This window comes from Malus sylvestris, chromosome 4 (genome assembly GCF_916048215.2).
Source record: "Malus sylvestris chromosome 4, drMalSylv7.2, whole genome shotgun sequence".
Lineage (NCBI taxonomy): Eukaryota > Viridiplantae > Streptophyta > Magnoliopsida > Rosales > Rosaceae > Malus > Malus sylvestris.
In genome coordinates, this window is record NC_062263.1 from 1,628,922 (window position 1) to 1,653,995 (window position 25,074).

The 25,074-nt window shown below is 39.1% G+C and overlaps 3 protein-coding genes across 5 annotated transcripts; 1 reads left to right on the forward strand and 2 right to left on the reverse strand.

Moving 5' to 3' along the window:
- The first annotated feature begins 2,402 nt into the window (after positions 1–2,402).
- Positions 2,403–4,498, forward strand: LOC126618703 (adenosylhomocysteinase-like). Its single transcript, XM_050286844.1, has 2 exons — positions 2,403–3,203; positions 3,407–4,498. Exons 1-2 carry the CDS (start codon positions 2,493–2,495, stop codon positions 4,151–4,153), a joined length of 1,458 nt encoding a protein of 485 aa, XP_050142801.1. The 5' UTR covers positions 2,403–2,492; the 3' UTR covers positions 4,154–4,498.
- A 6,464-nt stretch (positions 4,499–10,962) lies between these two features.
- Positions 10,963–11,811, reverse strand: LOC126618705 (protein RALF-like 24). The gene has a single exon (XM_050286847.1). The coding sequence runs from the start codon at positions 11,636–11,638 to the stop codon at positions 11,144–11,146; it is 495 nt and encodes a 164-aa protein (XP_050142804.1). The 5' UTR covers positions 11,639–11,811; the 3' UTR covers positions 10,963–11,143.
- A 1,005-nt stretch (positions 11,812–12,816) lies between these two features.
- On the reverse strand, positions 12,817–17,112 carry LOC126618704 (heat stress transcription factor A-5-like). Of its 3 annotated transcripts, none has more exons than XR_007621816.1 (3): positions 16,607–17,112; positions 13,657–14,953; positions 12,817–13,179 (listed from the first exon to the last, which is right to left on the reverse strand). XR_007621816.1 is itself a non-coding variant. In XM_050286846.1 (3 exons), the coding sequence occupies exons 1-2, from the start codon at positions 16,826–16,828 to the stop codon at positions 13,724–13,726; spliced, it is 1,452 nt and encodes a 483-aa protein (XP_050142803.1). In that variant the 5' UTR covers positions 16,829–17,112; the 3' UTR covers positions 12,817–13,179; positions 13,693–13,723. The 3 variants fall into 3 exon arrangements, 2 of the variants coding, with proteins under 2 accessions (XP_050142803.1, XP_050142802.1); XM_050286846.1 differs by having other exon boundaries at positions 13,693–14,953; XM_050286845.1 differs by lacking the exon at positions 12,817–13,179 and having other exon boundaries at positions 13,295–14,953.
- Positions 17,113–25,074: the final 7,962 nt, after the last annotated feature.

The following is a 25,074-nucleotide window of genomic DNA, read 5'->3' on the forward strand; positions in this document are numbered from 1 at the left end:
TGGAATCGGGATTTCAGTAAGACTATATTCCAAGGAAATTACTTATATCTTATAAAAACTAAAATATTAAACGCCTAATCGATTTTGAACATTATAAAAATAATATCCCGTTGTAAGTAAGTTTTTCTGGAACGTTGTAATATGGTTCGAGCCAGCAGAAAGAGGGCCATATTACATGGATGGTCAAAGATTTTGTTTGATGAGCTTAATAAAAAAGAAATAAAGACAGTATAACGTTCCAGTCGGTGAAGGCAAAAAGTTTTTTTTTTATAAAAAAAAATGGGTGGGGCCCACGACTCCGACCGACGCAAGTTGTCGTAACAGTGACGCCACTGGCAGTCTGTCTGACAGTACACATTTACCAAACCGACACAAATATCACATGAAACCATGAATTTTTCTGTTTTATCTAATTAAACAGAAAAGAAAATTATGAATTCATTTGGTCTGGGCCAAACTTCATTAGGCCCAATCACATTGTATTTGGTCTTGGGCTTTTTACCCGATATCTACTGGACCCAAACCACATGGCTTGGACCGTCCAAACATTATTGACTATTTTTTTATAGGAAAACATTATTGACTATTGCGTTATGGAAAATACATAGAGATAAATTCTTTCAATTAAGGTAGCCGACCCCACTTAAGGGGAAAATACTTTGTTGTTGTTGTAAGGTAGAACTAAAGGCGGGAATCAAATTGTAGCTTATATACAACTTATTGTTTATTTTTGTAAAATTGTTCTTCAATATATTCCATTATTTGATTTTAATTTTTAAATTTAACAAATAAAAATAAAACCAAGAGAAAAAATAAATAGAGTTGCTTAGGAAAAAATAAAATGTGCTATCAATCATTTCACCTTTTAATTTAGATTGTCCATACCAGCCATGAAAAAGACTCAACAAAGTACAGAAACATATCCATTCTCTCCTTTACGTCAAGCGATACGTGAAGTAACTCTGTATCCCCTTCTAGTATGGGCCTTAACTCAAAAATCAAACATATCTACCATGTCTTAATATTAAATATTGTAGTTAGAGAATTTTTGTACAACGATATTACATTAGAAGGAGAGAGATTCAATTAAGCTACAACATGAATCAGTCATAATAAATAGTTTTAAACTCGTTATCCATGTTATTCAAACATAAAACCTCTAATTTACAAATTAAAAGAATATCATTAAATAATAATACTACGTGACAATTAAATCCAACAATTGGTTTTCTTGACTGCTTAGTCCTTTATTTATTATTATTAGCTATGAATTCGATCTTGGTAGTTTGTTTACTTTTCAATCGTTTTCCTCCCTTCTCCTTGGGAGTTCAGAGTTTGCTTCCAATTTCTTCTTTGTTCATTAAATTATAATAATTTACTCCTAAAATAAACAATCATTTTTTATTCATCTTCATGTTAATTGAGATCCAACATTGTTCAAACACAATTGAGTGCACTCGAGTCCACGGTACACGATCATCCACCAAGGCACACTCATACATGTGTCACGTAGCTCGGATCACTTATCGGTCGAGAGTTTACTATACCCAACTATCGCTCCCACTCGACCATCATGCATTTAGCGACAACGAGTGAGAGTGTGGGTTGACGTTGATGGTGTGTGGTGGTGGCTGGCTATGGGCATGGGTGGGCGGACTTCGGTGGTTTCTAGTTTTTTTTTTCTTTTCAATTTTTTATTTTTAGTATTTACATTTTTCTTTTTCAGATATTGACAAAGTTAAATTGAAATTAAGTGATACAACACGTCTCAAAATAAGTAAAAAAAGACACGAAGATATAATTTTGGGGACAAGTAATGTTGGATAAATCAACTTTTTAAACTACATTTGCAAGCCATTTGATATCTTACCAGTAAAGAAAAGAACGTTAACTTATTTAAATAATAATTCAATTATTAACAAACAAATTATATGTTTTATAATAATAAAAAGATTTTTTATTTTTTTTTTAAATTTTATATAATTTTAAATAATTATATAAATTTTCAATAAATGATCTCACCAACGTTAACGTTAGCCATTGGAGATAGCAAAATCCATGGCCTCCTTTATCTGCGATCGATGAATCATCATTCAAGAAGAGTCCGATCCTCGGCGGATGCTCTATGTGAGAATTCTAACTATTCATGAATCGTATTCGTTCATCATATATTATGCGATAAAAAATTATTTTAAACATTATTATTTAAAAATAAACATAAATAGTAGTTGACATAAACTGGACAATGAACAGACATGATTTACGAAAATTAGATCCCGCATCATCTTCCGTCTACTACGTCAAATAACGTTTCACTCTCATTTACCAGATCCACCAACTCCTCCCACCCCGAAATCTCCACCGTCCATCTCCTCCTCCCTCCCTATTTATACCCCCTGAATCCCTCCCTCTATCCTCGCACTGATCCCTCACTTGCAAAAACAAGCCCTAGTTTTGCAGAGTGAGAGAGATTACCACCTCTGATACCCGCAATGGCTCTCTCCGTCGAGAAAAGTAGCAGCGGCCGCGAGTACAAGGTCAAGGACATGTCCCAGGCCGACTTCGGCCGCCTCGAGATCGAGCTCGCCGAGGTCGAAATGCCCGGCCTCGTCTCCTGCCGCACCGAATTCGGACCCTCCCAACCCTTCAAGGGGGCCCGCATCACCGGATCCCTCCACATGACCATCCAGACCGCCGTCCTCATCGAAACCCTCACCGCCCTCGGCGCCGAGGTCCGCTGGTGCTCCTGCAACATTTTCTCCACCCAGGACCACGCAGCCGCCGCCATCGCCCGCGACAGCGCCGCCGTCTTTGCCTGGAAGGGCGAGACCCTCCAGGAGTACTGGTGGTGCACCGAGCGCGCCCTCGACTGGGGCCCCGGTGGTGGACCCGATCTGATCGTCGACGACGGCGGTGACGCCACCCTCTTGATCCACGAGGGAGTCAAGGCTGAGGAGGAGTTCGCGAAGTCCGGGACTCTCCCCGACCCGTCTTCCACCGATAACCAGGAGTTCCAGCTCGTTCTGACCATCATCAGAGATGGCTTGAAGACCGACCCCAAGAGGTACCACAAGATGAAGGACAGGTTGGTCGGAGTCTCGGAGGAGACCACCACCGGCGTCAAGAGATTGTATCAGATGCAGGCCAGCGGCGCTCTCTTGTTCCCCGCCATCAATGTCAACGACTCTGTTACCAAGAGCAAGGTATGTCTCTCGGGTCTCCTTTTTGCTATCAATTCTGCTATATTATTTAGATCTGAGTTTTTTGGGACCTTGGATTTGTGCATTGCTGATTTAGATCCGATGGGTTTTTGCTTTTATGTGTAAATCTTATCTGGGTTTTGCTTTAGATCTAATTAGATCCATATTTATATGGGGTTTCGCGTTTTTGTGATTGTGCATAACAGTTTGACAACTTGTACGGATGCCGTCACTCTCTCCCCGATGGTTTGATGAGAGCCACTGATGTTATGATTGCCGGAAAGGTTTCAGTTGTCTGTGGATACGGAGATGTCGGAAAGGGTTGTGCTGCTGCCCTCAAGCAAGCTGGATCCCGCGTGGTTGTGACTGAGATTGATCCAATCTGTGCCCTCCAGGCTCTTATGGAAGGCCTTCAGGTTCTTCCCCTTGAGGATGTTGTCTCTGAGGCCGATATCTTTGTTACCACCACCGGTAACAAGGACATCATCATGGTTGACCACATGAAGAAGATGAAGAACAATGCCATTGTTTGCAACATTGGTCATTTTGACAATGAGATTGACATGCATGGTCTTGAGACATACCCCGGAGTGAAGCGCATCACCATCAAGCCTCAAACCGACAGGTGGGTCTTCCCCGAGACCAAGTCCGGCATCATTGTGTTGGCTGAGGGCCGTCTCATGAACTTGGGCTGTGCCACTGGACACCCCAGCTTTGTGATGTCCTGCTCTTTCACCAACCAAGTGATTGCTCAGCTCGAGTTGTGGAATGAGAGGAAGTCCGGCAAGTACGAGAAGAAGGTGTATGTCTTGCCCAAGCACCTTGATGAGAAGGTTGCTGCCCTTCATCTTGGAAAGCTTGGAGCTAAGCTCACCAAGCTCACCAAAGAGCAGGCTGACTACATCAGCGTGCCGGTCGAGGGTCCATACAAGCCAGCTGCCTACAGGTACTGAAGAGGGGTCGTCAATGAGACGAGAAATGAGAAAAAGAAAACTATATCTGGACGACGGGTTGTTTTTTGCTTTTGATTATTTTCACTTGTGATGAAATGCGGTAGATTTTCTAGGTTTTTAAATTTTGTAGGAGTTTGTGTCGGTGGGTTTCGGAGGGTATGGGATGTGTGAGGGGAAAGGGATGATTTTGGTCTCAATGGAAGACCTAGGGGCTTGAATAAGGGAATGGGACGGGGGTTGTGTGGGATAATTTCTGGTGCAGCATCACTTGTGTGCTGCATCCGGTTATCAATCGTTTTACTACCAAGAAATGGATCAGAAAAAAAAAAAAACTATTTACCGTCATTTTGTTTATTTACCATCATAAATTCACACCCATCCGATTGCTTTTGATGTTTGTGAATTTATAATGAATGCATTAGGGTAAATAATTTTGACACGCCCGGTTTCTCCTTTTGCACTCACTCCCGTTTGCAAGTAGACAGACGGGGCCTGGGGATGCATGGGAAGGAAATGAGAGTGCGAAAATCGCTTCTTATTGCATTATGTAGTGGATTGTTGGTAACCCAAGAAAATCTACGAGAGCTGTGGAATTTGGAAGTTGGAAGTAGTTGAATATTTATTTGATTTTTTATGTAGGGATTTTTAAATGTTTTAGTGAAGATTGCGTTTCTTGGACGACTCAGACAAAATATTCATTTGAGTTGAGACATTTCTGTTGGTGGCGTTGCTGCCGGCGGGGGTGGGTGAGTTGAGAAAGTGGGTGGGTGGGTGATAAGAAAAGCAGCCACTATTATTCTTATTATTATTATTATATTAATTTAGTTGGAATTGGATCCTCTTCTAAGCACAAGCTCAGGAACCTGCTGACCAGCGCATATGGATTGTTGAATTTTGATATAATAGTTACAATTATTATAATTTTTAGATAAACTTTCTCTTTGTAGCCGTTGGATCAAAATCTAACGATCCACGTGTGTTGGTAAGAAGGCTCTTGAGCTTAGGAGAGGATCCAATTCCTTTAGTGGGCATGTATTATACTTTAATCATGTTTAACGCACGATATCTTATGTGATATTTTCACGGGGTTTGATGATGGGAATGTGATGGGCATCTCTCTATAAATAATTATTTTTGTGTTCGTATTTTGAAAGTAAAAAAAGTAAAAGGAATACAGTAGGCCAACTACATTTTTTATAATTTTTTTTTCGAAAATTGTTTTTAGTATTTTAAAAATTTTATTTTGTATTTTAAGTTTTGTACAAATAGAAAGAAAAATATATTTGTGAGAAGAGCAAAATAATATTTTTGAAATGCTTATTAGTTCCATTTCTATTGCAATGAATTGACTTTTACCAAAGTTGGTTATACCCATGGTATTAAATATCGATAATATCGGTGATATTTCGCCGATATTATCGTTTTTCAGAGGCTCCTATATTTTCCCACATATCCGTCTCATTATCGTCAAAATATCACGATATTATCAATAATATCGTGATATTTTCGATATTATCGAAAAAGTCGTCGTGGATCCGTCATCGGAAAGGCAGCCGAGGCTGCGTCGTCCCCCCAGCTGCCCAGATCTCTCTGCAATCCATGCTCAAACCCAAGATCTGCGCCTCAACGACGCCGATTCCCCCGTCGTTGTCGAAGTCGCGGCGAAAGAGATCGCAGAACGGATCTTCGTGCAGGGGATGATGGCGACTTCCTCGAGGATCTTCTTGTTGGTGTGGAAGTCCAGGGTCATGTTCGAGTAGTAGCGCTCGATCACCTGGCGGGAGGATTTCTTCACTGTCTTTGTATGGACGCACCCATGGTGGTGGTGGAATTGTGCGGCGGAGCTGGGAAGAGACGAACGGCGGGTGAGTGTGTGTGTGTGTTCGTGAGATGTGTTGTGCTTGAAAATGGAGAATTACCATGGTGGCTTAGAGGGAGTGATAAAGGAAGATGTGCGGAGTAGACATGGAGGGTTAGAAGGAGGGATCAGAAGAGAAGAAGATAGAAGGTTAAACAGAGAAGTTGAGATGATTGATAGAAATTAGGCAGGGAAATCGGGAAAGTGGAAAAAAAGCCTAGTTTTGTGTGAAAGTCTACCACCCACATAATTAAAAAAAACAAAAAATAATTACCCCTATTAAAGTTGGACAAAGAGAGGCAGGAACAAGATCTTGTGAATCCCTCTTCCTATTGTTATTGCTTTGGTCCAATAAATATATTATAGAAATGATTAAGATAACATTATATTATTTGTTCTGTTTTAAAACAATTTTTTTTTTTGGTTTTTTGGTAAATAAATGAAGTAATTGTGATTGACATTTCTAGATCTGGCTTGTATCCTCTTCTTATTTGGATTACTCAACTAGATCACGACGTCTTTTCCAGCAAAAGATTAAACTGTCATTCTATTTTTACCCCTTAAACTATCTATCTTTTAAAACAATACTATAATATATTCTTATAATATAATATTTTCTTTTCTTTTTCTTTTTAAGACCAAACAATTCTTTTTCTTTTTAAGGCTATCAATGGTATTGAGCCGTTGGATTAGTGTGGTCAAAAAAGCGGGTGCTGACGTTTTGGGAAGGGCTTTCTCATTAATTTCCCGTTGTTTGTGTAACTCATGTATCTTACCATGCCATGTATAAAGTGTAAAATATTGTACTAAGTCATTATATATAAATGATTATGGTGTGTTTAAACTTCTTTCATTAATTACTACATATTTTCTACACTCACAATGTTTGCCAGCTCGCTATATAATCAACTTGATAATGTTAAATCCATCATGCAATGCATTTCCTTCCAATTTTTTATGATAAACTAATAGATAATTGACTAAACAAACATCATGCAAAGTTTCAATAAAAATTTCCAAGTTTTTCTTACAATTTCCGTGGTTTCCATGTAATTTTTATCGATATCGATATTATCCCGATATTTCCATCGATATTTCCGTGTTTTCGGACTACCAATATTTCCGATATTTTCTTCCTTGGTTATACCTTATGCGCAAAGTTTGGGCTTCCAATATCCACATAAAACAGTAACTTGAATAGCAAGCAACAAGTAGCACCCAAGCATACTGCTACAAAAACTTGTAAACAAACTCGGATTTTATGGAAGACTTTATTCAAAATGGTCGTTGAGATTAACATAACTCTTTACTTTTTTTACCTGACAATGAAAATGGATAGATGACCATGTGGTCACTATTTTAAGGGTATTTTGTAAAACCAACCCCTTTACGTAACGAAAATGTTGACAAACTTTTCACGGAATAAACAAAATGATTTACAATAGACAAACTCAGAGATCTCTTCTATCAATTTCACTATCAGGTATCAAACTGTGAGTTATACAATCTTAAGGACCATTTTAAATAAAAAGCCTTCCTTAAAATCCGAATTTGTTTACTAGTCTTTGTAGTAGTTGACTTGGCTACTACTTGTTGCTTGCTGTTCAAGTCACTGTTTTGTTTGGATACTGGAAGCCCAAACTTTGTGTATAAGATATATTCAACTTTGAACTTCAATGCATTACACTAAGAGCATATTTCTGACCAACCCCGACCACCACTTGTGAAACAAAAGGTAAAATCCTAATCTACACTCGTTAAGCTTCATTTTGGTAGGTAAATCGTATCCTAGGGTTGTGTATCAGAGTTGAACGGAGCTCGGGAAGCTCCGGCTTCCTCTTTCGCAAATCCGGGCTGAAAATCGGGTTAACTCGACTCGGTAGCCCTGAACCCAAACCCATTGAACCCAAGCCTTTCGGCTGTTTTAACTCAGACCTTTAACCCAATAAACCTAAGCCCAAACCCTAGGGAGCCGAACCATTTTCCCTGAGCCCAAAACCCAAATGGAACCCCAGCCTTTGGGCCATGGAACCAGGCCCAGTTGTGAAGCCCAGGCCTATTAAATTAAACCCTGAAACTTATTAAGCCCAAGCCCAAACCCAGACCTGGATCTGGCCCGACCCAGTCGGATCCTAGGATCTCAAGCCGCGCGTGGGTGCCTGCCTTGCCTGGCGCGTGGACCACGCGCCTCCACCAGAGCCGGCGACTTTTTCGGTGACCCAAAATGGCGCGTGTGGTAGCGTGTAGGGGTACCCGAGGTCCCCCCTTATGTTTTTTGACGTCCTGAATCGGTTTATGACGTCCGTTTCCTGAAATTCAATTGTTTGTGTATAGTTTTATTAATTTGACCCTTTATGTGCTTAGGTACATTTATTATGGCGTTTCCGTCTTTGCTAGTTTGCATGGCTCTTCGATGGCGAAGTATTTATGAGTGGACCCCTTCCAAAATGCATAATTTTGCTATTAGAAATGCATACATGAACATCATGATTTAATGGTTACGTTTTATGAAACATTTTATGAGTAAATTAGATTTTACTTCTTATGAGATATCGTGCTTTACTGAGAATATTTTGGAATACCATGCTTTATCGATTTCATATTCTTTGTAGTATATATGATGGATGACTACATACTATGAAGATGTTTTGAGATATGATGTTTGGGCTACTGAGCTCCATTGAGATATATGTACTGCTGTTGGAAAAATTATATTCAATGTTTTTGTGCTTATTTAGTGGTCATTGTTCTGCCTACGAGCGTATGTTCTGCCTACGGGCGTATGTCCTGCCTACAGGTGAATGTCCTGCCTTCAAGCGATTATGATACCACTATTTAGTACACTATATATGATATATGTTTTATGAAAGATTTTATGACATACTAGGGTTTTTGGAAAACTTATTATATATTATACTATTAAGTTTTCATAAACTTTGGGGGGTTAGTACGTTGATGAATAACTGTTTCAGGATTACTTATATATCAACTTGGTCCACTCATGTTTTGTTTGCGCCCCCTCAGGACATAGAATTAAGGCGTACAATCCCGGCGTCAAGACACTTCGCATCAGCATCTTCGAGTCCTCTCGGTGTAGAACCCATTCCTTTGTTCATTCAATTTTATATTATTTCTTTTTAGTGTTCTAGATTAGTTGTATGCTTTGAACACGGTCCTCATTTGCATATTAATTATATATAAATTTATAAATCTTGTATATATTCATTGGTTCTCATGCATATTAGTATGGCTTCATCACCTTCGGGTGTTGGCCAGCACGTGCCTACCCTGGTGTTTGGAGGATATCAGGGCCAGGCGTGTCAGAATATCCAACACCAATATGCACTGTTATTTGTTAAGCACCCCCACCCACCTAGCTCTCTCTTGCATATTTTCATTTGGTAAGTGATTTTCACACTTCCGTTTACTCCGTCTGCACTTTTGCTCTTGTTTTTATCCCTTGATATTTTTTTAGTTTATTCAATTCAAAGGTTAAAAAAAGAAAAAGAAAAAAAAGACGTGCAGAATAAAAAAAAGGTGTACAAAAATCATTTTCTCATTTTCATTTCTCTATCTACTGATACCCCACTAACTAGTCTACTATTATTAACCATTTCTGCATCGTTAACCTTTTTTATTCTAGAACTTGAAATTCATCAATCTAATCTCTCTTTTGGGGTTTATTGTCTCTCCAAAAGATGAGCAAAGTTGCATTGGAAAAAATGCTTGCACTAGTATGGCCAATCAATCATGCATAATATTATCCCTCACACAAGAACATCTATCATTGGGGGAGATTCTTCAGTGTACTGGAACAGAGTTCGATACATTAAGCGTCGATAATACAATTGTTCAAAGTTTTTTTTTTTTACAAATTTCTAATCAATTGTATTATGTTGACTAGGGGTGGGTTCAAAAAACCGAAAACCGAAAAAAATCGAAAACCAAACCGAACCGAAACCGAAAAAACCAAACCGAACAAAAAAACCGAACCGAACCGAATTCTTTTGGTTCTGTTCGGTTTTAGTGATCTAGAAACCGAACCAAACCGAATTAATTAAATTAAATTTTTTATTTAATTATTTGTTTTGGGTATTATTTTTTAAATCCAATTTGTAAGTTAAAATGTGCTAAATCCAATGTGTTGCCAAAATTTAAGCTCAAAATATTTAAAAAAAGCCTATAAAAACTCTAAACCCTAACCTATTATTTATCCCCCATATAAGGTTCCGGAACTAAACCTCATCTTGAAGTACCTACATCCATCTCCATAGCACTGTCTACTTCTGCCCCAGCTTTCTTTTCCAAATCTACTCTCATATAACATGTAACAGAATCCATAAATATTTATTTCGGGTAGATTACTTGGGTAATTTATGATGGAAAAGAATCCAACACACACTAAATAAATCCACCCACGCATTACTTTTACCAATCAAGTTGTCAACATGCTACAAGCAAACAACCCTCATCTTTGAACAACATCATACAATTTAACTTTTCTAAGTCATTTGTACGACTTTTGTGTTGTGAGGTTGTTAGTTTGGACTTTGAAAAACTTGATTGATGATTTTAGTTCAACTTTAAATGTTTATTTTCATTGTCTTTGATTCTAGTTAGAATGCTTATGTTATGATTGTGTTGGATATGTTAAAATTTAAAATTTCAATGTTTTTCATTTTTTGAAAAAAAAAAATACAAAAAACCGAAACCGAACAAAAAAAAAAAAAGAACCGAACCGAAATTTCGATTTTGGCAAAAACCTGAACCGATTTAAACCGAACTCACCCCTAATGTCGACACAGTGAAGAACCTCTCCATCATTGAAACTTATAAAAATAAAATAAACCCTAAAATCAGCCAAATTTACCCCCCTAAAACCAAAATCCCCAAAATTCATGTAACCAGCACCAATCCCACATTCATAAAAAGGGTAAAAAAAAATCAGATCTCCCATAAAAATCATGCTATTCGTACATGATCTAGTATATAACATTTCAAAACATGGGTTCTCAAATATACAATCACACCTAAAAACCCCCCATCACAATCCAACATCACCAGATTTGAATGAAAGCACTTCTAGTTCCATTTCTCTCCCAACTATCGTGTAATTATATCGAATTCTGATGTCAATTACCTCTTGCACATCCCGTGATGACCTCGCACCCTCTGTTGTACGGATTGGCCGCCACAGCGTGACAGTTGTAGTAGGAAGCCCCTGGTGTTCCACAGGGAACCGAGTCCCTCTTGAGAGTCCCGTAGCTTATGTACTTCTTCTGCATTGCCAGAATCCTCCTGCTGCTCTCTGACTCCATCTCCGGCTCTGTCAAGCACTCCCCAAGGTTCTCGCTGCAGCCACTTCTTCCCGCCATGGCAGCCTCGATTCCGCTCCCTTTGAGTGAAACCCCATTGCAGATTGGGAAGTGGGTGTGGATTACAAGGAGGGATACGTAGAAAATTATAGTGGGTTTGGGCATTTTTTCCTTCTTTTTGTTTTTTTGTTTTGTGGGTTCTTTGTTTTTGTGGATGGTCGTTGGACTGTGGAAGGAAAGGAAAGGAAAGGAAAGCAAAGTGAGATTCAAGTGGTTGGAGGGTTCATTAAATGGGCTATGAGACATGATCATGGTTTTAGCATAGACATGTCATGTGGGAGTCGGGACGAAGGAATTAATGGCGATTCAATATCTCGTGAACCCACTCTATTAATTTATTGGGTATTGCATTTAGATTCCGCACCGCACAATCTAAAACTGAAGTACAACGTGTATTAGATCAACAGAACGTTACTCAAACATACTAAATGCTTTTATTGATTTAGCGAAAATGATCTGATCACATATACTAGTTGCAAACGAGAATACAAAGATAGATGTGCCTAACGGATGTCGAACCATTGTCTTAGAACCAGAAGGATGGGACACCATTAACGTGCATCGAACAACACTCGAAAGTAGGTTTGCCACACCTAGTGGTCAATCCCATTCAATGGCGGCTAATCAATCATCTGCTCCTACTCATAAGTGTGGCAGACCTGTTAGTTCAAATGATTCACAACTGTGGAAAATGAAACCAATAGCACAAACTAGAAAACTAGTGTAGATCCGACTATCGCTTACTCAATCTAACTTACACATGAGGTTATTCTAAATTATAAAAGCGCCCTTGAAAAGACGAATCCACATACTCCAATCTAACGTCAGCGCCATGAATTTGAGTTTGGACCCAAAATTGACATGGCTGGGGCCGTAACTGGTCAGCCTTGGCAAACTGAAAATGAGTAGAAGGGTTTTTTGGTTCGGAATTGGGTCTAGCCTTAACAATTAAAGATGGGTGGAAGATCGTCCAAAATCTTGCGATTATTTGTATGAAGAATAAATCAATTGTTACTTTTAAAGGAAAACTAATGAAAAGAACTTGAAAACTTTGAGTTTTAACGATAAAGACAAAATAAAGAGTAAAGTGAATAGTACCAGGTTTGACTTTTTAGTGTGAAAATGTAGTTTTTCGTTAAAATGAACAGTATTTAAAACTTCCTACCATTAATCCATTGTGAACACTTTTGACGGGCTCACCTGTTCATTTGAATAATTGAAATGTCTTCTGCATTAAAAGATGGAGTGTCGACAATGGCTATCAAACGACAAACTAAAAACGAAATGAGTATCAAACATGCCTTATAATAACATTCTCTTTTTGTTATCGGAAAGACAATATTTCATTAAGACCGGCTAAACCGGATTAGAATCATGAAAACGAAGGTCTCCAATGTAACCAGAGGCTCCTCAAACCAAACCATATCAAGTAACAAGAAATCTGCATAACTATCATATTACCACGATTCGAAGCCGGCTAGTAATATAAATATAGTTGCTACAGTATTGTATTTTGACCATTTATGAAAACACACCAAACATTGAACCTAAATTGAGGAAAACTTGAGCAATGTGGGAAAAAAGGTACTCAATGAGCATACCCAAAAAAGCAGATTAGATTTCACACAATCTCAATACATCTCTACACATCAGGAAACCAAATTAAATCTAAAGAGCGGGCGATGACAGAATAAGGGGCCAAGCGCATGGTGTTTACAAGAATATAAACTAGTTGTCAGCATGATTGCTTGAACAATCGATGTATTCCGATTGTTGGAATGTAGAACAGAGACCTGTAAAATAAAAATGAAAACTATGATATAACTTATAGGCTAAAAGATCGGCTTTTAGCATATCCTATAAAAAATTGATTCGGTATGAACTAACAGATCATCACAAAACACCAAATTTCAGGTTGAGATCGATATTTTGTTTTTCTATATGGATACTTAATGTACACAAAAATTTAGCACGGGAAACGGATACATCAAGGATAGATACACAAACAGAATCTAATGTCAGACAAATTGTGAATTGCCCAACTATTTATCAGTTAGAAATCTATAACCATGCACTAAAAGTGTGTTGTTGCAGCATATGCATCAATACCACACTGCTAACACTGACACAGCTTTATCAGAATACGCTAACATGACAATGAACAGTAGCCAGTGATGACTAAAAACTAATTGCATATTGGCATGAACTTATCCAACCAATAACAGGCAATGTCATGTCAAGTTTCAGATCTTATATAATGTGAATCTTACAAATCAAGGGAGATGGGAGAGAGCTTTGTCATGAACCTGGATCAGGGCTTCACCACGACTGCAGTACTTAAAGAGTGAGTGTTTCCGCATCCTTGACAGTTCTGGACATTCCATGGCCGAACCTTCCATCATCTTGCTCATCATATGGATTTCCCCTATAATTAGAACTTGCTTCTTCATTCTCTGAACAGCCGGGTCTTTCAGTTAGGAACTGTTCCCAGAAAACATCGTTTACTCTAACAGAAACCAGTGCAGGCTCTTGATTGTTATGTGTGGCTTCTTGGGAGGAAGTTTTAGGTTTGTCATCATCAGCTAGATTTTTGTTTGTAAAGGCTCTTAAATCCGGTTCCTTGCCATTGTCATTTAGCTCTGATGCTGCAGATTTGTTGATATCCTGACCTCCTTGGGGTACTGCAGCTGAATAAGGACTATTATTGACTTGCGACGGAGTAGATGCAAGAGTGAGATTTAACTGGCAGGATATATGACCATCACCTTCTTCATTAGAAGGCAAACCTGGCTGCAAGGAATGACGTATAGGGCTTCCAACAGTTGGTGCCTTCAGCAATAACAACGAATCCATTTTGAATGCAAAAGATGTTCCGGTATCTGAAAGTTCTAAGGTTTCAGGTGCAAATAAAAGCCCTTCTGTTCTCATCTGTGCACCTTTAAGTTCTTCAGATATTTTCCTAGTTGAACTTCCCCCATCTTCATTGGAACTCTGCGTGCTAAGCGAAACCAAGTTCATGTCTGAAACAGCTGGTGATAATTCTAGTCTAAGTTTACTTGAGAAGTCTTGGTGGAAAACATTTCCAAACTCAGATCTGGAACTACTTTGGTTATCCACAAAACCATTCTCCACGACAGGTTGTAGGTTTTCAATGTCAGGCAATCGCCTTTTCTTATTATATGCTGAGAAATCCATAGATTCAATTTTTCTAGAGAGGTGTTCAATAAAATTAGGGTTGTGAACAGCCTCATCTAAGAATGTCAGCAAATTCTTCTGCCGTTGTTCCATACCACTCACCCGCTGTGCTAAGTTTTCCAACTGAAGCTTAGCTGCAGATTGCTGCTGTTTGAACGTTGAAATACTTGCCTCGAGTGTGTCCTTATCATGTGAAAGCTTCTCTATTTCGTCATCAAGAGCTGCTCTTTCTGGATCAACCATAGAACCTTGAGGATTGCTGTGGCTGTGAATGGGTTTTCTGCGGTGGATATTCTTAAGAAGATTCTTCTGATCTTGTATGAAGTCTTCATTAGCAAATTCCCATCTCTCAGGATCACTCTTTCGAAATCCCTGCGACAAATTCATGTCCAAAAATACTAAGTTAAATTATATCGACAGTCACTTCCGACAATATAAAAATGATGATTACCTGGAGATGATACATTAATTATTGTACAATGTATCTGAAGGAAGGTGAGTGCCAAAAATACTGAAATTCATGCATTAAAAAATACAACCAAGGAAGGACTTATGGTTTAATTATTGTACAATGTATCTGAAAGCCAGTTCACTACGGGTGCGTTTGGTACGTGGGACGGGACGGGACGAGGCGTTCCGTCCCGCGTTTGGTGCGCCAAAAATGGGTGGAACGGGCTGTTCCACGGGACAGATTTTGGGTGTTTTTGCGTCCCACCTGCCCCCCCGGAACGGGTTTGTTCCACGTCTGTGGAACACAATGTTTTACCATTTTAAGACAAATATACCCCATGTCTTTTTCAAAAATTACACCTTCATTCCGTCCCGTCCCGTCCCGTTCCGTCCCATCCCGTCCCATCCCGTTCCGTCCCGTCTGCGTACCAAACGCACCCTACAGTCACTCCCTGTAACCTCTTGTTGCTTGAAAACCTCAATAGGCAGCCGAAGCACATTTGGTATCTGTATCACTAAAAATGTGCTAAAGGTTTTATAGTCCGGATTGCAAAGCAATGTATTGTTCTAAAAGCGGAACAAAAGAAAGGAGAGAGGTGCCAAAGAATTTTGATAACAGTTTCATCGATCAAGAATTTAGAAATATACATTGGGCTTTTTGGATGCGCTCCCACGTAATCGAAACTACAGACCTAAAGTATCCCTCTGTTTTTCTTAATTTTTGATGACGAACAAATGTACTGGAAGCAACAGAAAATACAAATTACATCCACAATCAACCACCATTTTCAAGTCTGCACATTTAGAGGAAAACATCATCTCCCTAAGATAGGAGGAACCGAAAAGCCCTGCAATGTCCTAAAACTGCTAATACTTGGAAGGCTTTTTAGTCAAAATGTTCCTGAGATTTTCATAACACATAACTTTGGCCCTTGAGATTTAAAATCAATAAAAGTACCCTGAGATTGTCCACCATCAATTATTTTGATCCTTCCATTAAAAATCTCCGATAGGTGGTCCCTAAGTTTAATGGAAGGATCAAAATGATGGATGGTGGATAATGTCAGAGACCAAAGTTATGTGTTATGCAAAGCTCAGAGACCAAAATTATGTGTTATGCAAATCTCAGGGATCAAAGTTATGTGTTATTCACTCAACTTAACGGAGTTTTTTAACGGAACGACCAAAATAATGGATGATGGACAATCTCAGGAACCACTTCTATTGATTTTAAATCTCAGGGACCAAAGTTATCTGTTATGCAAATCTCAACCACCATTTTCACTGAAAAGCCTACTTGAAAACAGGGAAGTAGAAACTAGCAACAATCCAAACAAAGAACAGACTAAATCTCCAAACTGAAAAGCCTACTTGAAAACAGGGAAGTAGAAACTAGCAACAATCCAAACAAAGAACAGACTAAATCTCCAATCACCCAAACACAGAATTACCAAAACACGAAAATTCTCCGAGCTGCGTCCAAACAGAAGCAAATTGGGGGGGGGGGGGAATGTACAATGGTTTCAAGAATTTAACAATTCACCTAAATCAAAATCTTAAGAGGCAGGAGCTTACGTATGTATTGAGCTGACGAATGAAGCTGGAGAAGTTGTTGTGCTTGAAATAGGTGGGGAGCAGAACCCGGGAGAACTCGGGCGGGTTCCAGACGACGAAGCTCTTCTTGTTCGAGCTCCACGACACGATCTCGTCCGTCGCGGAATCGTCCACCATGTTGTACGTCTTCAGCAGAAACGGCGCCGGGCCACCGCCTCCGCCGGCAGTCGAGCCTCCTTCCATGATGGAGAGTCGGGTCAGGGTTTGGGCGGACTCGATTGGAATCGGTTTTGGGATCCGATTGGAACGTTCGAGAGAAATGGAACAAATTTGACAACAGACGCGAGAGAGTGGAATCGGTTTTGGGATCCGATTGGAACGTTCGAGAGAAATGGAACAAATTTGACGACAGACGCGAGAGAGTGGAATCGGTTTTGGGATCCGATTGGAACGTTCGAGAGAAATGGAACAAATTTGACGACAGACGCGAGAGAGAGAGAGAGAGAACGTTCGAGTCGAGACGCCGCCGGTTGGCAGAGTTGACTTGAGTGCATACGTGTACGGTTTTGGTATGTCTGTCGCCACGTCATCATTCAAATACAGAACAACACACCTTTTCTGATTGGTCATAAATAAAAATACGGTCAACTAGCGTGTAACTGTTGTGGCCTATATTTAATAGATAGGTGCGGCAAAGAGAAGAAGAGAGAATGGAGAATAGGTTTGAGGAATTGTGTGTTAATTCCCCAGTCCTTGTGCCTTTATTTATAGTAATTAGGAGGAGAGAAACTTGCTCTCCAAGTAATACAAAGTATATTAGGAAAGATCTTCTAGATCCCAAAGGATTCCTATTTTATCTCTACTTAGGATTTACACAATCACATATTGATAAGAACATATGTCACAACACTCCCCCTTGAGTGTGCAAATACTCAAGTAGATGGCGCATCAGATCTTCAGGCAAATGTAGAAGTAGTGGATGAAATCGTCTCGTTTAGTCGGCATAAGTAGCGAATGCGAGTCTCAAAAGACGGAAGAATGCAGGAGTGGTAAAACTCACAAAACCTTACTATGGCAAAACCCAAGGTGGGAGAAAAGCCCATAGGCTAAGGAGAAAAGTGAGAAGTTGCATTAAGTCAAAACTATACGTCTTCTGGACGCAAGTAGAAGAGCTCACAAGGGTATGATCAGCCCAGGATGGGTGCCTCGTTAAAACCTAGTTAGGTAGCAAAAACCCAGTGGGAAAAATGCTCCTAATCGTAGGGAAAAAGAGTACATTAAGATCAAGTGAGTATACTTCTAGATACTCCCCCTGAGTTTGACAAAACTTCCAAATGAAACTACAAGCATTACAAATGAGAAAGTTACGCATACCAATTCATTGGACAAGCTTCTGGAAGGTAGACTTTGGTAGTGACTTTGTGTAGATGTCGGTAAGGTTGTCTGGGATTGGACTGCTTGACTTCAATCTTCTGATGCTCATGCTGATGTAGACACAATATGCTTGGTGTTGACTTTGTTGGATGTATCATGATCTGGTCGATACATACAGCGTTGTATTCATGGATCGTTGTTGGGACTCAACGATGGATGAAAATCGCAAGGATTTTGAATATGCTCAACAAGAATTCTCGACTACATCTTTCACGTGATGAGATATAGTGAGTCTTGGAACGATTCAAAGTTTCGCAACAAAAAGGTCTATCTAGTTAACCTCCAAGATATTGCGGTGTTCCTTAATGGTAAAGACATAACCATGCGGGGACGTACCTTGTGCGGTCAGACAAATGGTCTGATTCAGCGAATCCCACAAGGTAGGCATCATTCCGAAGATCAAGGGGATGTGATCTATTCTGAGATGCATAGGGAATAAGCCCAAATCCGTAGTAACAGAAAAACGTCTTTAACACCAAGTTTGGTGGTGGCGTGTTAGGCGCAGTGCTGCTTTATGCCAAAAGATTATCAGCACATAAGATGTCTGATCAAGTGCATTTGAGCTAAGTACAACAAACGCCAATGGTACTTAGATATGGCTGCCTCACGTTCCAATAAGGAACCTTATGCTCCATACCCTCCGTAAAGGTCTCATTTGCATCTAGCATATAGATGATCAGGATATACTCAGACGTAACACCTTCTGGGTCTAGTTTGAGTGGTGGACCAGAATACCATCAAAACTAGCTCGAAACTTCAGGTCGAGGTAATGTCAAGTTCTCCCAAGATCATTCATCTTATAGTCCGATATGCGAGTTAATTTTCTCAACTTTAGCAATTTCGGATTTTATACACGCAGGGGCATATATCCCTAACTGATCAAATATTCACTTAGACGGGTATACCACATCTGCCCGGATAGTTCTGCATCCGTAAAATGAAGGCCGCTTGAGAATCAAGAGAATGTTCTTGTGGTCTAGAACTATTTGAATCAGTACATGTAAGTCCTTTGGAAACTCCATGTAGGTTCATATCACGATCCCAGAGATACTACAACCACGTTTGTAATGCTGCGATCAATCACATGGCGTATGAGAGAAACCTTGCGCCACAAGGCGTCATATTGCACTATTTCATTCATCTCATTCGTCATAGATTGATTCTTTTAGTTGACCAATCAATTCTACGTTGATATTAATCAACGGAACGCGGTTCGTTATCGTCGCTTTTCATTTATGTCGATACCATATAAATGAAACATCATTTATGATAATCTCATTCCAATTCCATATCTCATCCAAACTAGTATACTGGACCAAGAACTTCAGGTCTCGGGAGTAATCCGGATTTAATCTCATGAGATGCAAAGGTCTGAGACAGCGATCGAGGGGCAGATTCATTTGTGCCACGTTCCTCCTCTTTTGGGGAAGTGAATCCTCGAACCGAGTGATCTACCATGCTTCTGGCATAAGATAGATTGATTGGCTAGCCGCCAATGTACGAGGGTCGGCCATAATTGTGGCTTTCCTACTTTCAGGACAAAGGTCCGAAGTACATTTGGTACACATCTTTGCAGGCACATTTGCAGCTGGTATATGTGATCTCGTCACTTTTTCTAGATCAGAGGAAATGTCTGGTTAAACTCTGACGATCTAGATTGGGATCGATATGAGACATAGTGGGGACGTCCACGATAATTCGCGTCGTTCTTTAGGAACGGTGACGTTCTTATCTCCCCCTAACGACAGGAAGACTGTCTCATAAAAGTGACAATCCGCAAAATGAGCGGTAAAGAGATCGCCTGTCAAAGGTTATTTAGTAACGAATATTAGAAGGAGAATCATAACCGACATAGATTTCCATCCTTCCCTGAGGACCCCTTTGTTTTTGTGTACGTAAGGGCGGCGCAAAATGGCACATAGACCGCACAACCAAAGACGCGCAGATGCGATATGTCGGGTTCGTATCTGGTAACCAACTGACACGCGCTTTATAAGGTTGGGTCGTGACGGGCCTCAGGCAGACCAACATGGTTGCTTGCAATATTGCATGGCCCCAAGCAGAGGTCGGGAACTGTGGTACGTATGACCAGTCGACCACGCAATCATTTGAAAGCGTTTAATGAATACTTCTGCTGGGTCGTTCTGGGTATGAACATGGGACTGGATGTTCAACTTTCAAAAACCCAACCGACATGCAATATCCATCGAGATTTAAATTGTTCGATGTAAATGTCGATGTAAATTCTCCAACTTATCCAATCAAATAAATTTGATCAGATAATCAGGGTGGTGAGCCCTGAGCTTGTTAATCTGAGCTACCAGTGTGGAGAATGCAACTTGTGGACAACAACCACACGTGTGACAAACGTGTAGAAGCATCAACCAATACTATAGAATATTTAAATGGTCCGTAGGGTGGTTGAATCTATCCACAAATGTCCCATTTGAATCCTTTGTAAAAAGATGGAGGGTGCTAAGGTATAATACGTGTCCAGGTATGATTTCTTTACTTCTGGTAAAAGGATGCCCAAAACGGCGCATCACGAATCATCCTAGATATCCCAAACGTACATCCATAGCGAAAATTCCTTAGGAATCGCGGGCTTCTGGCCGGCCACATAGTGGACTTGAATGGATGTAATCCATTCGTTAAGCGTTCCATCTTCTCTAGAATATGCATTTAACTATATTCGTAAGAAGTGCAAAATGGTAATATGCCAAGGAATTTTACTCCATTTTTCTACATTGGTTTCAATATGGTAATAATACTCTCGAATATCCTTAAAGCTCAAAAATGCGTTCTTCCGGAACGAAGTGAGTATAAGGCTTCCCTTTATGATAAAGTTAATACCATTGGACAATATAGGGCAGTGCCATGCCCCACAATCAGGTTGGATAAGCCTGAAAGGTTGTCGGGGGATGATTAGGTATGAAGTTAGCATAGAACCAGACAGCTAACTTCCCCACAAAACATACCTAACCATGAGTTAATTGTAGTCACATGTGGTAATCTTCGTTAATTAACTCTTTTATTCGAGAATAATGGTGACATCCAAACACTAATCTTAAATCCGAGAACAAAATAAATTATTCACAAAATAAACCAAAAAAAACAATGGGGTTCGGCCAATAGGCCGTCCATGTCAAATTTCGCTCTTCCAAATGTATTAGGTGGAGCAAAATGAGTCTCACAAATGGACTACGAGAATTGTACCTATTCATGGACGTAACAGTTTCAATCATGTTTTGCTTCAGGCAAAAATTCATCTTTGCATGATTTGAAACAGTCCATAACGGATTTGAAGAGTCATAGAGTCCTCAGCAGGGAGTACTTCCATTGGATATGCTTCAGGCATAATTCTTCGAATAAGGATCATGACGGATGCTTATTCACGTCTTGTATCCACATAAAGTAGTTTACTATTCGAAACTTCCAAATCAGTGAAATCGAACTTGTTACGGTTCGACAATACGCTGAATGGAGGAAACAAGAATGTGATTGGTGTTTTAGGAAATAAAATTTCCATAAACAACAAATTTAGAACATTCAGGTTCTAAGACATGGTTTGGTTTAAACGGATTTAAGCATGGAGAACTTCGGGTCTCAACATGAGTGTTGCGCATTAAGAAACTTCAGGTTCATATGGCACTTTTCCGAAACTTCGGGTTCGGAAGTATGAATTTTAAGTTCATAATATCTGCAAGCAAACACAAATATATATGCAAGCAAATATGCAACAAGTATGTGCAAAAATATAACTTTTAGGTGGATAATTATAATTGAATTAATTTATTTGGACTTCGGGCCAAATTAAAAATGTGGGTGAAAAAATATAAAACCCATTGGGCCTAAAATAATTAGGCGAATAAAATTCGGGAGCCCAAAAAAAATAAGTCCACGGGGTCGCTTAATAAAAATATGGTCCATTCTACCTAGGCCCAAAAATTGGGCTAGGGGTCTCGGGTGGGGCTGCAGGCCCACAGAAAAAGACTAGGCTGCTGTGGGCAGCCAAAAAAAAAAAATCCTTGCTTTTTGATCGCGCGGGCTGCTTCAGGCAAGCCCAAGAATTTTTATTTATTTTTTATTTATTTTTTGTTATACGGGCCGTGGAAAACAGTAAGGCCAAAATAGGAGGTCCTAAAAAAAATGTTTGGGTCACGACGCGTGAGCCCAAGGCGAAAGAGGAAGACCGAGAGAGGGTCCAACCCAAAAATATGGGTCACAAACCCAGTCTTATTGGGTGTGTATAGCCGGGGAAGAACACCAGTGTCGCTTCAGGCGACTGTCCTCTGAGGTTGTGGCACGGCGAAGCACGGGGAACCTTAGGAGTGAGTTCGAGGCATGGTGGTTCATCCAAGAACTAATCATAACGACGGAGGAGGGTCCTCGACATCGGGGAAGTGTGGAACCCAGGGATTCGATTCGGGAATCTTCGATTTTAGTATTGAATTTCAACGGAAATTCAAATAACATCGTTGTAGTCGACGATGAAACCCCAAACTATCACGACTGCAGGTCGTGAAATCTAGAAAAAAAATGGCAACGCCATGGTCTCGGCTTCCGGCGAGGGTATGTTTTCTGGGTTGGGGATGACGCAAACGGCATCGTGTTGGGTTCTCAGCATAGCAGAGCTATGCTCCAGTGCATCGCAGCCCTATGGCTTACAAAGCGGCGCGGCTTAAAGCCTGCAGCTCGCTGGTTAGGGTCTCGAAACCCTAATTTTTCAATTTTTTTCAATTCAATTATATGCATATATAATTCAATAGTATATATATTTCAATGAAACACATATGTAATTTGATGCATATGCAAAATAATAGTTTCAATGCATTTACATATGTATGTTTCAATTCATGGCAAATATCAAATTCACATAATTGCAGCAATTTTGGTTATGAGGCATACACAATTTATGTAGAATCTAAAATACGTTAAACGTAAAGTTGGGTCATGCATCATGGTGAATGTTCATGCGATCAGGGCTTCAAAAATATCGAGTTAAAAGCCGTTGTTTTGGAAGAACCTGATTGCGTGATGATCTGAATGAACTGGTTTGATGCAGAAAAATTATTTCTTCAATTTCGGCTTTCATCTTCAAGCTTGTATCACGTTCAACATAAGAAGAAAAATAAATTGAATCAATAACAATATATGAATTCAATAAAATCAAGATTTAATCAATTAAAAATAATTGAAACGTAATACTCCCCTGATTGTAGACGAATAAATTCTCTTTAAATTCTTCTAAGCACAGCGTGAAGAGCGTGCTGATAACGTGTTGTGGCCTATATTTAATAGATAGGTGCGGCAAAGAGAAGAAGAGAGAATGGAGAATAGGTTTGAGGAATTGTGTGTTAATTCCCCAGTCCTTGTGCCTTTATTTATAGTAATTAGGAGGAGAGAAACTTGCTCTCCAAGTAATACAAAGTATATTAGGAAAGATCTTCTAGATCCCAAAGGATTCCTATTTTATCTCTACTTAGGATTTACACAATCACATATTGATAAGAACATATGTCACAACAGTAACTTTATTTTAATATGGGGAACATTTTTGCTCATCACTATTTAATGGGGTGTATGCACATCATCTTATTTATCACTGTTAGATGAGTTTGAATTTCGAGATTCGTGTAATGGATAAACACAAATATCAAAATTCAAACTCATCTAACGGTGATAAATAGAATGATAAGCATACATCACATAAATGGTGATGAGCAAAAATGCATTCTTCAATACGGGCATGCCAACTTCGAAGTCTAACATAGATAACGAAAAGTTTTCTTGGGCTTGGACTCAACCCTCCTTGAAGTGTGTATATCACATGAATAACTAGATTCGACAAACTTTCACCTCTTTAAATAACGAGGAACGTGTCACCAGATAAGGTAATGTTATCGAGAAAATCTTGCGATCGCCTTAAAACCCAGCATAAGGTGACCAGCTGCAATCGTAAAACGAAATTTCCAACAGTTACTTGTTAGGGTTGGCATTTAATAGGTATTGGAGATGAGAATGACGAATGGTGAATATGTATTTCTCTTTACACGGATGGGCCCAGGCCTGGTTGAGTTAGGCTATAGCCCAATCGATAATTCTAGCCAATAATTATACAATAGACCCATCAGCCCAACCTAAACATTTAATTACGCATATACCATCCAGCCCAAACAAATTTATTAGTTCATCTCACGTGCGCGCGCTCTCTCCCTCTCTCAATGATTTTTTGTTATCTTTTTTTTTTCTTTTTTTCGTATCTTCTTTTGTCTTTTTCTCTGTATAATTCGAAATTGTGAATTCTGTATTTTTCCACATTTAATTTCTAATTTTTTTTTTCATCCGTTCAGAAATATAAAAAAAAAACAAAAAAAAAGAAAAAGATTTGTCTATTCGGTCCAAAAAAAGAGGGGAATGCGAATTTGCTTCAAAGAGTTTTCAAGTAACTGTTTTACATCTCTCTCTTAATAATTTTTTGTTAATTATACATTTATACTAGAGGAATGAAGGGAAAATGTAGTAGTAGAAGGCATGGGTGTTATATATATATATATATATATATATGACATGGGTGTTTTTATTTTAATTTTGTTTTTAATTAAATTAATTTTTTTAGTACAAGCGATTATTTGTTTATTTTATTAATTTATAACATAGATTTCCAATTTACTATCAAATATAATTAATGCTCGATAAATATATAAGAGCTCGATTACTTAACAGTAATGTGAATGAAAAAAAAGTGAACGAGTTTAACTCATGACTTCCTCCGCTTTTACTTGCTTGTAAGAAATTAAATCCGTAATGGGATGTCTTAAGTCCATGTTTACAACTCTGCTTCCAAAATTGGAAACATAACAAACTGAAGTATGTTTTAAGGTATTTATACACAAGTTTATGAAAGGGACTTCTTCCAATAAAAGGCTATGGCATCTAAAAGTGCCTTGAGATTTTAAAGTTTCTCGTCTAAACATAATGTATCTCTCTTTTTATGTTGAGAAAACCAAATATTTTTTTACTCAATTGGATAATTCTAACTTGGAGTCTTTCTG

What these genes read in the sequence shown, in the direction of transcription:
- LOC126618703 (XM_050286844.1), top strand. Translation starts at nt 2,493, where the DNA reads ATGGCTCTCTCCGTCGAGAAAAGTAGCAGCGGCCGCGAGTACAAGGTC. An exon ending in ACTCTGTTACCAAGAGCAAG is followed by an intron (nt 3,204 to 3,406) that starts GTATGTCTCTCG and finishes TGTGCATAACAG; the next exon opens with TTTGACAACTTGTACGGATG.
- LOC126618705 (XM_050286847.1), bottom strand. Translation starts at nt 11,638, where the DNA reads ATGATCATGTCTCATAGCCCATTTAATGAACCCTCCAACCACTTGAAT.
- LOC126618704 (XM_050286846.1), bottom strand. Translation starts at nt 16,828, where the DNA reads ATGGAAGGAGGCTCGACTGCCGGCGGAGGCGGTGGCCCGGCGCCGTTT. An exon ending in TTCGTCAGCTCAATACATAC is followed by an intron (nt 14,954 to 16,606) that starts GTAAGCTCCTGC and finishes AATTTGTCGCAG; the next exon opens with GGATTTCGAAAGAGTGATCC.